The sequence below is a fragment of the Juglans regia genome, chromosome 13 (genome assembly GCF_001411555.2).
Source record: "Juglans regia cultivar Chandler chromosome 13, Walnut 2.0, whole genome shotgun sequence".
NCBI lineage: Eukaryota > Viridiplantae > Streptophyta > Magnoliopsida > Fagales > Juglandaceae > Juglans > Juglans regia.
The window spans coordinates 25360990-25375525 of NC_049913.1; the positions used below are offsets into that span (position 1 = coordinate 25360990).

A 14536-nucleotide genomic window follows, 5' to 3' on the forward strand; every position below is an offset into this window, starting at 1 on the left:
CTCATACTATTATTGAATTTAACTAACTGTATAAGTTATAGTTATATAAAATATATATAAGGAATGTATAGAAAAATACATATTTTTTTTTATAATATATGTGCAATATCGGAGGTGGAGTCGGACGCGGAGTCGGAGGGCAAAGTCGGAGTCGGATTTTTAGATTTTTGCTCTACCCCCTACTTGTGGAGTCTACGAAGCTTTGCTTTTTGTAGTCGGCTCGAAATGCTTCCTTCCATTTGTTTGCCTACTTCCATCTCAGAATGCATAATGCCTATTATATTATCTAGTTCTAAAAGCTAATTGCAGAATCTCACCCTTCAGATGTTGCTTCCAGTTCAGTAGTTGTAGTTAAGGCTGCATAGAAGTAGTTCTTTTTCTTTTTGAAGATCTACTAAAGTACCAAAGGCGAACGGGGCTCCCAAGCCGGGACATCTGACAAAATTATCACAATTGAGTTTCCGGTATAGGCTCTCCTACATGAGATTGATTAGATAAAAGAATGATTTGTAAAATATAGGATTTTACTATATTTCACAAAACTATATTTCACAAATCAATTAGCAGGAAATTTCAAAGAAAAAAAATTCAATCAACCGGGAGCATTCGGTGGAACCGGTGAACTACACTTGCTTCTAGATAGATGATGAGTGGGAGACTGGGCAGGCGGTTTTTTTTTAATATAACTAGAACAAATATTTGAAGAACTAGAAGAAGTTTTTATAATTATTAGTCTTCTGCACGATCATGCTTGGGCATTCTTTTGATAGAAGACTTCTTTCCCTCGAGTAATAAGCAATTTATAGCTAATATGGATTTGACCATTCTATAAAAAAAAGAGGGAAAAATAGAAAGAAAGAAAGAAATACGTTGCAATTGTTTAATTAAAGTGTCCTGGGTTGACACGCACCTGATAAAGAGTGAACTTTCTGCGCTAGGAAGTGAGTGGCACGGCACCTCAGCCGACGGGCAAATCACAAGGCAGTGGTAATTACTTGAAAATTCAGATACAAGCGTCTCATGCTTTTCTCTATTTTATCAACGAGACTGCTTCAATTTGATAATTCGACACCCTAATTTGGACTCAACTTAAATCAGAGACCTTCCGACGGAAGAATTGCTCAAATCAATCCCATTGTCTGTCTGACAACACGATCACTTGTGTACAAAAGATAAAATTAAACTTCGGACTTTGAAAAAGACCAAAAAGCCGAGAAAAAAAAAATGTACGAATGTAAGTTCCCACAGTCGCCTCCACTTGAGACTATCGTTAAAATTGAACACCTTTCTATACATTAGCGCCAAGTCTTCAATAGCCCTCACTGCCTCTAATTTACTCAAAACCAGATATGATATTCTTTTCCTTCCATTGAAATTTGCCAAACCACGCGGCCAGCTGAATCTCATAGTCCATTTTGCGCTCTCAAACGTGCCATTGTTGGGCCCAGTGCACTGCTTCTCAAGGCCCTATAGGACCACCCACTCTTGCCTGCACTCTCTTCCTTCCTCCAACCATCCTCCTCAGATAGCTGGACCTTCTTTGCATTTAAAGCTTGACCGATTTCATCCCATGCATTTACTTCTCCGTTTTCTACAAAGATACAACACATCATGAGATTCAGCCCATGAAAGTACCAGACTCCTAGCATGAATACAACTGACAGTAGATACCTCGTGCAGGGATAGGGTCTTGGACGGGGGTGCTGGCCGCGACACATGATACTGGAGTTTGATTACCCGCAGGAACTTCAATAACCTCACCAGTGACTTCTGTTGTATCCAAGTTCCCATACTTGACAATGCGGATATCGATGAGAGAGGAATAATTTATCTGTGAACAGCTTCAATTGTCAGCTTTTGCAAACAAAAATAATCTGCATTTGTTTGCTTGATTAAAAAGTTTCAGTTTTTTTCTTTTACTGAACCAAGGACCCCAAGTACAGATGTAAGCCATCTGTACAAGCTCATTGCAAAGAAAAGTGAACCCTTACATGAAGATAACCAGAACAATTTACTGGTCGAGCACCTAAATATATGTCAAGATTAGGTCATAATCAATCAGCTAAGCAGTTCTTTATAATATTGTAGTTATAAAGCTTCTGCTTTTTCAACATTAATTTGAGACCAGATCAAAAAAATTAAGACCAGATCAGCCCAAAATGAATCGATGAATCAGTAGAGACTGAAACATACAGAAAATATCAACCTCAATCAGTTTTAGGACCTAGAAAAAATAGAATGGTTCAAGTCTGGCATTCCCCTCCAAGTATACCTACTGCTTAAGATGAAAGCATATGAATAAGTAATACATTTAAATTCATGAGATATCTATGGTTAAGCCCGTTGAGGTACCGCCAAAAATGGTTGAAGTCTCTTTCAGAACACATAATTCACCCCCTTGAGTGTCAAAATGTGGGGAAAAGTAATGAAAAATAAAATGAAATGAACAGCCTGCGTACCTTTAAAGACCCATCTTCCCCATAAAGGGATGTATCAGGTTGTGCTGCAGATGGCTCCTCAGTTATCTTCTCAAAATCAATTGGATATTCTGGAACTGTTACCAGCAAAATCCAATTGGATTCAGGGTTATACCATGATATTTTCCCTACCTACAGGAAAAAGAATATGGCAGATTATATCCATGTTTAAAATGACTTGTACAGTTTATTTAATAGGAGAAAAGAATTGTACCCGGAAGGAGGAAAGCTCGGGGGTCCATGATGATGATAACTCAATCAAGCGATACGCAACTACATCACCTTTCTGCAACAAATTAAGAACACAGACTTTAGTTGATTCAAGTAAAATGAGAAAGGAACTCAAGGTTTGATGAGGCACAATAATATATTCTCCACAGAAAAAATCCAATATATCTAGAGGAAGTGTAAGCAGAAAAGTAGTCTTATAATATAAAGCATATTGCAAGCAAAGACGGATGAAATGAAAAAGAAAACAAACCTTAGGTGAGCTAGTATAAGATTTAAGCTTATCGAAATCTATGGGATTTTTTGCAGGTGCTTCTTCAGCAGTAACCATTTCAGCAATCTCTTCATTTGAACTCACATGATCATTCCTTTCGTAATAAGCAACTTTCTCCAAACCCCATTTTTGACCCTTCCTTTTGCTGGTTATTCCATTCCACTGCAAACTCTCCTGAAGAATGGCCCGAGATGATAAAATGGCACTATTGCAAGCAAAGACACATGAAATGAAAAAGAAAACAAACCTTAGGTGAGCTAGTATAAGGTTTAAGCTTATCGAAATCTATGGCATTTTTTGCAGGTGCTTCTTCAGCAGTAACCATTTCAGCAATCTCTTCATTTGAATTCACATGATCGTTCCTTTTGTAATAAGCAACTTTCTCCAAACCCCATTTTTGACCCTTCCTTTTGCTGGTTATTCCATTCCACTGCAAACTCTCCTGAAGAATGGCCCGAGATGATAAAATGGCACTAGTGAATTTAAAGATGGCACTAGTGAATTTAAAGACAAGAAGGGAATCTATGAAACATAGGAATCAGATACATTAGGAGGGTAATTAATGAATATGAACTAAAAGCTAGTGCTTCTAGGCATGTTCGTTGTATACTACCGGTGTACTTGGCCGATCCTTTTATATCAATAAAACTTTACTTTTACTTATAAAAAAATATATGAACTAAAAGGTAAAGCTATGGAGTGATTTGTGTCTCGTTTTGTATCCTTTGTAAGGAAAAGAAAAGACTATCAAGACACTGCAGTATCTATGGGACAATCCAGTTCTTTTATGTCTTAGGACAAAGCATGGACTAGATAACCCTACCAATCTAATTGTCTCACTTCCATCTAATAATTGAAGTAACTTTGTCACTCCTTCAAAAGAAGCAAGTCCCATATTGCTTTACCATTGTCAGGTTTCTATGTATTGCTGGGTCTGGTATTGCCCTTGTGTATTTTTTTTTTTTTTTTCCGTTAAGCAAGGCACATTGTTTTTTTCACCAATCAAAAAAAAAAAAACTTTTTTCTTAATAAGTAAAAGTAAAATTTTATAGATGATAAAGGCATAGCCCAAGTACACCGGGAGTATACATTGACCAAGCCTAATTATAACTAAGCACTAGTGAGAGATACAAGCAAATCATGGATAATTCTCCACACAGCAGCGATGTGGGCATTTCCCCTAATACCTGTCCAGCTCTTTAGGATATCCCTAACACTTCCAAGGATAACCGATACCACCCCGGTCCGATTAAGGATCTCATTCCATAAACCCCGGGCCACTTCACAATGTAACAAAAGATGATCCATTGATTCCCCATCTTTCTTGCACATACAGGACCAGTCTAAAATGGTAATACCATGTTTCCTCAAATTATCCAAGGTGAGAATCCTCCATAGAGCTGCAATCTATATAAAGAAAGCAATCTTAGGAGGTACCTTGCAGTTCCAAATAGCCTTTCAAGGAAAACAAGGATCATTAGACAATCCCAAGAGTGCCTTATAGAAGGAGCGCGCCGAGAACTTTTTATTTTCTCCAAGATTCCAAATCATCTTATCCTCCATCTCATTGTCAAACGATATAGCATACAACGAGTCAAAGAAAGCAGCAAACATATCCATTTCCCAATCTTGAAAAACTAACATTCCAATGGATAGTACCATCAGGAAACACCAATAGATCAGCCACAACAGTCTCCTTGTCACTAGAAATTTGGTAGAACATGGGAAACACCTGCTTTAGAGCCCTTTCACCACACCAGACAATGTGCCAAAAATCAACATCATGACCTCTTCCAATTGCGAAACTGAAAAACTCGGAGAATCTTTCTCTCTCTCTCTTTTTATTTTTTTTTTTAATGTCAGGGAACCTCTCCAAGGCAAAGCCCTTCGGACTCACCCCTACAAAGTAAACCCCGGTCCTGTGCACTGCACTCTCAGAAGTTTTCCTACAAGGAACTGGTTAAATTGCTAGCTTTTCACCAGGGGGTATGGCCCCAAAGGATTGTTTGCACCCTGCAGCTTGAATATTTTTCCACAACTCCACACCATATGTCCCCCTAACTTCCTTAGAACACCAGCCCTCGGGGATACTCCCATAATTAGACTCAAACTCTATTACCTCTCTCCACAAACTCTCCCCTTCCCTATGATATCTCCACAACCATTTTCCCAAAAGTGTTGAAAACCTTCAAATTACGCACCCCCAACCAACTACAAGGCAATGATGAGCAAACTTTATCCCAACCAACAAGATGGAACTTAGTTTCCTCCCCTATACCACCTCCCCAAAGAAAGTTACGAAAGGTTTTCTCAATACCGAGGTCACACTTGCAGGTAACGGAAATAGGGATAGAAAATAAGTATGGAGGGGAGATGATGTGCTCTTTATGAGAGTTAATTTGCCACCCTTGGACAAATAAACTCGTTTCCAGCCAGTCAATCTTCTTTCAATTTTTTCTAACACACCATCTCAAATAGATTTTGCCTTGAAGCCAGCCCCCAATGGAAGGCCAAGAAATTTCAAGGGCAGCGAAGCAACCTTACAGCCCAAGATATTTGCCAAGCCCTGAATATTATTCACATTACCAACAGGAACCATTTCAGACTTCGAGCGATTTACTTTCAGGCCTAAAACAGCTTCAAAGCAAAGTAGTACAGCCATCAAATATTGCATATGATCTTTGTCCAGCTCACAAAAAAGTAGTGTCATCAGCAAAGAGAATGTGAGATATATTAACACCGCCCACTAAAAATCCAGCAAGGAAACCTCCCTTAACAGCCGCTCCAACATGCAACTCAATGTTTCCATAACTATGACAAACAACAAAGGGGAGAGGGGATCCCCTTGTTTTAATCCCCTAGAGCTGTTAAAAAAGCCTTCCGGCGCACCATTCACCAAAACCGAGTAGCGGACAGTAGATATACAATGCCTAATCCAAGAAATCCATCTCTCCCCAAAAACCGCATCTCCCAAGTAAATAGCACAAAACAATTAACATGGTCATAAGCCTTCTCCATGTCTATCTTGCACAAGAGTCCGGGTGTACCCTCCTTGATTATGCAATCTAAACATTCATTGGCAATCAAAACCAAATCCAATATTTGACTCCCCTTCACAAAAGCATTTTAGGATTTTGAAATAATACTATTCATGACAGCACTCATGCAATTAGCGGTCACCTTAAAAATAATCTTATACACCCTATTAATGAGACTAATAGGCCGAAAATCTCACCTCCACTACCCCAACTTTCTTAGGGGGATAAGAGCAATAAAAGACGCATTAATGCTTTTATCAAATTTACCGAAAGTGTAGAGTTCTCAAAAAACCTGTATAATATCCTCCCCAACCACATCCCAACAATCATGGTAGAAGGCCATAGGGAACCCATCCAGACCTGTGGCGTTATCCTTAGCCATCCCACGAATCACCTGAAGAACCTCATCTACTTCAAAAGGTCTTTCCAGCCACATCGAACTTGGCTGATTGATAGACTCAAAAGGCATGCCATCAAGTTTTTCGTAAAAGTGATCTTTGTAAAAGTTAACAATGTGTTTCCTAATGGTATCAAGATCAGAACAGACCTGTCCATCAACCTGGAGCATCTCGATTGCATTATTCCTACGACGAGAGTTAGCCACCTGATGGAAAATTTTAGTACAACGATCCACTTATCTATATGTCCAAAGACTTCTATATTCCACATCTTCAAATCCCTCTACAATGCTTTCAACTTCCCGGCCAATCTGAAACTTCATGAGCCCTCTAAAGGATACGAGGACCACCACACCCTAACTTTCTCCACAAAACCATTGACTTCCAGCCACATATTTTCAAACTTAAAGTATCTCTTACCCTCATGAATCCCACATGATAAGAATACCCCCAAATGCTCCCTCAGAAGCAAGATACGCCCATCTCACTTATGGACAGCCCCAAATACTAGTGATGATGCTTCGATCAATGAATTTGATCTTGGTTTCCTGCAAACAAACAATATCCAATTTCCAGTGACGTAAGAGATTCTTAACCTGAAGACGCTTATTGGGATCATTGAGACCTCGAATGTTCCAAGAAAGAATTCTAAGCTTCATGGGAAGAAACAACTTTCCCCTTAGATCTTCCTTTGCTGGTACTCCCCTCCCATCCATCATAATTAATTGAACAAGTGAGACGCTTCAACTCCCTCTTTTTCCTAGAAGTAGATCTAGGGGATTGAAATCAACCCGCCTTAATAGCGACGAGTAATGCTCTAAACTGCTCCTCAAACCCTTCATAGGGAATCCCCACACAATCTTGAATATCCTTCACTTTCTGAGTCACCCAATCAAACGGTGAACCTCCCATTGCAAGTAGCAAAGACAATATACATAATGGCTCTGGATCCACCTTAGCCTCCTTTATATACCATATGGAGAGTGTAGTCTGCGTCCTCTGACTCCGATGTAGAGTCAAAAAACATTGACTTCTCCTCACCGAACCCCATACCCTTCTCTGTCCCTGCCACTGTATTATGAGCTAACTGGAGCGCGTAGGGTTGCAACCCAAGTACATTGGAAGTATACAATAGGGAACACCCAACCTTTTTTTTATTGGTTTCAGGGCATTTCAAATGAAAATAAACAAGGAAATGGCTAACTCAATAAAGTATATAACTTCTATAATACAAATATCATTAATCAATATAGCTCCCTAAACCTAAAAACAAATTACAAAACATGCTTGTAAACTCTCTCTCTCTCTCTCTCTAATTTGTTCCCCATCCCCCATACAGAAAAAAGATGAAGATGAAAATCATATCAAGAGATGCAAAAAAAAAACATATATATATATATATAAATTCAAACATGCACTCAACAAGAAAGTAAATCAAAAGGCAGGGTAGCAGTGAACAAATTAGAAATATAAATAGGGCATACCATTGGAGTTTGATATTGCTGGACATCTCTAACTGTATCCACGAGAGCAAAAACAATATCAGATACTTTGTAATAACGAGGCCTTTATTTAACAATGCCATATATGTGGTGTAACATCACTTTAAAATGAAATTCCAGAAAAATACAGCCATCCATTTACCCTCAATTGATGGAGAGAGAGAGAGAGAGAGAGAGAGACCTTTATCAAGACGCTCAAATCGAATATGTCCTGGCCTAATTACTACTGGGACAACCTCATCCTCTTCCTCACTATTTTCATCTGGTTGTTGAGGTTCTTCAAATAATTTCTGATTATCTTTGACAGGTGATTGCTCATCATCTCTTTTGTGTGTTTGCCCTTGACGTAGCTATACAATTCAGTAAAGCACAGTTATCAATGGATTTTATTTTTTTTTATAGGTAAAAAAAAAAAAAATGAGGCACTTTAAATGGATTAATGTCCATTAAAGGCATATAGGTACTTCAGAACACTGATCAATAATCCCAACCTTACATCACTGCATTCATTGGTTTAGCATGCAGATCAAAAGATAAACACAATTACACATCCGAGCGGATCATACACAAGGGGAAAAGTCAAAATGAGGCACTTTAAATGATACCTTAATATGATGCAAAATTACTAATCAAAATGTGTAATCAAGCCTATAAAAAAAGTGTAATCAAGATTTGTTTCTACATTATTTTCAATATCTACTGACTAATTTATTTAATTTCTCTTGTGCCACAGTTGATCATTTTGAAAAACTTCTTTACATAGTAGCAATTATTATGGGTATTTGCAATCATATTCTATAGACAATTAATGCATTTGGGAAGAAAATATAGGAGTATTAGGACTCATTTATTTTCACAACCATTCTCATCTCATCTTATCTAATCATTACAACTTTCCCAAATTCTCACACAAAATAAAATAAACAATTCTACTTTTTCAAATCCCAAAAACAAAAATAATATTAAAAAAATATATTCTAATAATATTTTATTCAACTTTCAACTTTTGTCTCAAGTCATCTCATCTCATCTGCGAAAATAAACGAGGCATTAGTTTCTATATGTAGAACTTCTTTTAATCCTTCAAAATTTGAAATATCCTCTTGTATACTTCCTATATCCTTGGGCTGTCTTTATTGTTTTCTCACAAATTATTCGGTTACTTATCAGAGTATAAACCAAGTTTGAGAAAATTCTCAATGTTAAGACAATCTTTTTTCAAATCATTATCACAAAAAAAAAGTCTACTAACATTATGCCATGTGTCAACAACTACACTTATGTCATGCAGCCCTTCTTTGACATGACACTTTTTTTCTTTTTATAGATCTTTGTTTTTTAAGTAATAATTTAAACAAAAATAGAGCTTACAAACCAGAGTCCAAAAATATATTAGGTGTTTTCATTACAAACACTAGATTTTTCCCTCTTTTTTTTTTATAAGAATAAAATTTTATTGATTGAAATGAGGCATAGCCTAAGTACACAGGAAGTATACACGATTTCCCTCTTTTTTACATGGACTTTTTCTTAAAAAATGAATGCAGAGACCTTTCCCCTACTTTTTTGGAGGTTTTTCGGAGGGAAAGATGAAGTGAATCTAGGGGCCTTAGGCAAGCACCCAAGTTGCCTAGCCTTTGAGCTGCCCCTTGTAGTTACAAATAACGTATACAATCTGAGTTGACAACTCTTTATATGTTATCAACATTTCTCACTGAGTGAGAGACAGAGTGTCTGTATGTGTGTGTGGCTATGTCTAAAACTAAACTGTGTACAACTGCTAACGGTAATCCCAAAAGCATCATTTTAAACCCAAGTACCTTTTTACTTATCAAGAAGAAAAACAATACCTTTTTCTTCTCGGCATTGTCTTGTTCCCTCAACCATAGCCGCTTTGCCTTTTTACGCCGAGCGCTCCTACTAGGGACCTAACCAAAATAAAAGAAGGCTTTTCAAGAGTTAGACCTTAAAGTTGATCTAAAAGAGAGAACCAAGTATTACGAATTAACTGATTTAGTTGTGGTGCTATAACACATACACAGAGGTGAAAGATAAAATTCCAAGATCCTGGAACATAGAGCATCTACCTATCTCACAAGGTAAGGTTCCTTGCATTCGGGATAGCGGCACAAGTTTGGGCTCATTGGTCATACTCGCATGGCCGATATCCTTACTACAGGAGATGACTAAAATGGGTTTCTAATATGGTACTTCTTTTCTTATTTCCCTCACTAATTTTATAAAATTTTGACTGTCTCAACTGTTTTTTTTATATGTAAAATCTTTAGCAATAAGTGTGTGACTTTCTCAACCGTACTGTTATAATATATTGGGAATCACCAAACATCCTGCATGAATTTCACATCCAAGAAAGGAAAACATATTGAAGTAGCAAACTTCAATATATATAGAACACAACTACCAAAAAAAAAAGTATGACATAATTAGCCCTAGAGGGATATTATAAAAATCTCCAATCGGATCAAACGAATTTCTAATGGATTGATAGCAGAAAAAAAATGCAAACAGCATTTCTTTTAAATTAGAATTAGAATACATAATTTATATGATTAGGGATGAAATTATGGTTCAACACCCAAGCGTTCCTCCTTGACCTCACCCCAAATGGGGCAAGTTTGAGAAGTCTATTATACTGCTCTTAATTTTCATTACTTAAATTACCAAATACCTGGGCATAGAACTGTAACCCAGATATCCTTGCTTTTGTTGATCAGGCAAAAGTATACTTCATACATGGAGATAATACTAAGTAAAAAAATATCATAATTACTGCTATATGCATTAGTTGCCCTCATATCTTGGAAATATTAAAGATGTTTGGAAGTAAACACGACATCCAAACCAAACAATGATGTCATTCAACAACCTTTTTAGTTTCACAAGGCTTATGGGATACATCGACACTTTCTTCACCATTTTCTTCAAGCTGGCAGAACCTAAGAAATAGAAATGAGAGAGAAATAATATTTGTAAGAAAAAAGGGAGCACACCACAGAGTAATTGAAGACACTAGAAGATATAGAAATGATTGCATAAATGCAAAGATGCATGCATAGTTTAGCAACAAATTACAATGCACCAGGAACAAGTTTTTCCATCTACATGTCAACATAAATCACCAAATAAAATACTAGAATATTTGATGTAGTGAAAATTATTACTCATATTATACCAAACATGAGATAGTATCTTTTAGTTTAAGATAAACTAAGCCACCAATGAAACTGCAAAAAATAAATAAAATTTTTTTATAAGTAAAACAAATTGATAAAGTGCAAAATAAATAAATAAATAAAGTGTGACGAATTTTTAAATGGAAGAAAATGGGTTTGTTGTTATACATGTATGTATGTATGTATGTATACATGTATGTATTTGTATGCCACCTCTTTGCACTGGGTGCAGATTTAGTAGTGTCATTACTTCTTTCATCACTTTCTGGGACACTTGACTTATCCTGTTCAACAGGTAATCTGAATAACTTATCCTTCTTGACACTCTTTTTGGGGAGGACTCCACATTGATGAAGGCTTCCATTCTCCTCTGCATGGATGTCTTTCTGATCATCTTCTAAAACAATTGAACATTTGCCAGTAGTAGCTACCTTATTTTTCTTCCTCCTGTAGTTTAGGGTTAAAAATTTGAGCTACGTACCCAAGCATTGCTTGTCAACATCCCAAAACGATCAGATGGAAACATAACAGAGCGCGAAAAGAATAGCTCAAAAAAATAATAATGCAACCTTTGGTAAAATGAAACAAATATTTAGGAAGCAAATAAAGGATACCTGAAACTTTCAGAACTAACCTTAACAAAATAAAAATCACCGTCCAAAATAGCATTAGAAAACTCACTGCAAGGTAATACTCAGAGAAAAAGTTCTTAAATTGAACAAGCAGATGCAATGTTTTTTTTTTTTTTTGTTAATGATGTGGAACCTCACGATGGCAGGGCCCTTCCAAGTTCCAACCAACCCCTCGGTAGTCAACTCAACCCAGATACATGACCGTACCTGACCTTTTACATGTAGATGCAATGTAAAAGGGCAATTTCTTATGATTTAATCAGATTCATGTTAATGCCCACAAAACAAGATATAAAACATCTAAAATACCATGTCCATGACATCACTTCCAGTGAGCTTCTGTAAATCAGATGAGATTGTAAATTATATTTGGGCTAACAATGCACTGCTAGACATCCTTTTTTTCTTATAAAATAAATACTTAGAGACTTACTGTCCAGCATTTCAGACTGCACAAAGATTTTATATGAAATCTCTTCTTATCTGAAATGTGCTGGATGATTGGAAAGAAAAAAAAAAAAAAAAAACAGATTAACAATTTGAATCTTATCAACGTAATAGAAAAGTTCAAAAATTGATGCCTTTAGGCTATCACAATGAGTAATGCTATAGATTACACTCCTATTCCACTTTCATCCCACTTTGTAAATGTGGCACTTTCCATCACCCTTAGATCATCTCTTAATTTTCTTCAAAAATAAACCACAGGTTGATGGGCAATGCACCGCATCATAGTGGGATGATGGTGTAGTATATAGAATTTTTCTATCACAATAATCACATGTGAGTCAAAAGCATGACATCCTAAAACAAAATTGAATTGGGGGGAATTAATTCTCTTTTTTGTTTCCAAAATCACCTCGTGCCAACCCCAATTTAACTGGAAGTTTAGTTGAGTTCAGTTTTCTGACTCAATCTGTGATATAATGAAACATTAAATTCGAAACTAGTTCAAAATAATGAAAATGATTGTAAACTACAGGACAAGCAGCAAGATAACAATTAAATCTCAAATGAAACGGAATATACCTTGAGCCCTGAAGTTTCTTTGATGCCTTCCTTTTTCTGGTAACCATGTACTCCTGTACACTGTCATCATTTTCATTATGTTCCTTTTCAAACTCCTCATTTGCCAAAAGCTTCAGACCTTCAAGCAAAGATTGCTTCTCCACATTCTCATCTACCTCGAGAAAGTCCAATCCTTCACCTGCCTGGATAGTATCAACCACTGAATCCCCTTTCCTTTTCACACTGTTTAAAAGAAAGATAAAAAAATAAAGTCTACAATCCTTTTTAGAGAACATCAATAAATAATATGCTAAACAAACTAAAATTCTACTCAGACTGACCACACTATATCTTTATCCTTCAAAATACAAGTTGACTCAAAAGGTGGTAACACAAAGCCATCCATCTGCAAGAAAGATCACGCTGTTGTAAATTGAAGATTATTGAATAATGTCATGAGTACAAGAGACAAACAATGCAACAAAAGCAGTAACAAGTCCAGTCTGGAACATTTTCAAGTTGTGCATTGCATTGTTTACAACGATGTACAGGCAAATCAGCACAGCCGTATGGCACAAGTAGTAGCAAGTATTTCTTGTTATGATATTGATTCCACCATTCGTTTCACAAAATCTGACCGCAGTGTTTTGACTGATTATTGATAAAATGTAGATAAAGAAGGAAACAGCCTATCATAGAAAAGAAAAGATATCTTGTGCAAGACTCTCTATCAAGGTACAACACTTCCAATTGTCAATATGCAAATCAATAATTAAATTTCACGCACTATATCGACACCAAAAATTAGTTCTCAAAACTTCATCATTTTTTTCTGCATTTCGTGAACTTTCTCCACAGCCAATACAGTTTGTTTTGAGCTGCAAATTAGGGCATGAAGAAAGCAAGAGAGAGAGAGATTTTCTTACGGAGAGGATGAGGCCGCTGGGGCAAGAGTCGTAGAGGTCGAATGTGTGAAGGAGATAAGCAGCGAGGCCGGAGATGGTCTCCATTTCCGGTTTGAGGAGAAGCCAGCTTCGCATCAGTCCCTCCATCAACTGCGACTTGTTCAGAACATCCCGGCGCTTGAACTCTAAACGAACCCGCACGCTCTCCATCGAAAGACTAGAGCGAGATAGATGAGCAGTTTTCGCAGCAGTGTAGTGCTCCAGGCCCTCCGTTTCTTAAACCCTCGGTGGAGGTTTCATCATTAATGCCGTTTCTGCCTCTTTCCTCTTTGTTATGGTTTTTTTTTTTTTTTTTTTTGGTTATAAAAATTTTGTTTTACTCCCTTTTTTTCTATTTTAATACCCGTTTTAAATCCAATAGTAAAAATATTTAATCTCATATTATTATTATAATTTTCTTAAATTTTATATAAAATATAATAAATAATTTAATTTTTTTAATTTTTAAAATAATAATGATATTAAAAAATAATATTTTAATAATATTTTATTTAACTTTTAACTTTCATCTTAACTTATCTTATCTCAACTCACTGTTCCAACACCTCATACTTTCAACATTGTAATTTTGAGTTTTTATTTTTATTTTTTATTTTTTATTTTTATCGCTGTGTCCAGGTCCTATAGAGCCGAGCACCGACACTTTCGGAGTCAGAGGGCCCAACCTCCGACTCCGACTCCGACTTTGTCGGAGGTCGAATCCGACCTCCGACTCCGACTCCGAGACATACAAAATCCGCTCAAGTCGGAGTCGGAGTCGGATTTTTTTATTATTTTTTTATCTTTTTTAACTTCATATTTGACCTACTTTAAAAAAAAA

At 36.5% G+C, this 14536-nt stretch overlaps 1 protein-coding gene across 2 annotated transcripts; it reads right to left on the reverse strand.

The window, feature by feature from the left end:
* Positions 1–964: 964 nt before the first annotated feature.
* LOC108991619 (coilin-like) lies at positions 965–13959 on the reverse strand. 2 transcript variants are annotated; one of them, XM_035684602.1, is made up of 14 exons: positions 13678–13958; positions 13093–13157; positions 12773–12994; positions 11325–11558; positions 10805–10874; positions 9768–9845; positions 8099–8267; positions 7900–7931; positions 3227–3421; positions 2959–3153; positions 2692–2763; positions 2460–2609; positions 1672–1831; positions 965–1591 (listed from the first exon to the last, which is right to left on the reverse strand). In XM_035684602.1, exons 1-14 carry the CDS (start codon positions 13864–13866, stop codon positions 1404–1406), a joined length of 2019 nt encoding a protein of 672 aa, XP_035540495.1. In that variant the 5' UTR covers positions 13867–13958; the 3' UTR covers positions 965–1403. The 2 variants fall into 2 exon arrangements, with proteins under 2 accessions (XP_035540495.1, XP_018821507.1); XM_018965962.2 differs by lacking the exon at positions 2959–3153 and having other exon boundaries at positions 13678–13959.
* Between the last annotated feature and the right edge of the window lie 577 nt (positions 13960–14536).

What these genes read in the sequence shown, in the direction of transcription:
- LOC108991619 (XM_035684602.1), bottom strand. Translation starts at nt 13,866, where the DNA reads ATGGAGAGCGTGCGGGTTCGTTTAGAGTTCAAGCGCCGGGATGTTCTG. An exon ending in TCTGCACCCAGTGCAAAGAG is followed by an intron (nt 10,875 to 11,324) that starts GTGGCATACAAA and finishes TCTATTTCTTAG; the next exon opens with GTTCTGCCAGCTTGAAGAAA. An exon ending in CCGAGCTTTCCTCCTTCCGG is followed by an intron (nt 2,610 to 2,691) that starts GTACAATTCTTT and finishes TTTTTCCTGTAG; the next exon opens with GTAGGGAAAATATCATGGTA.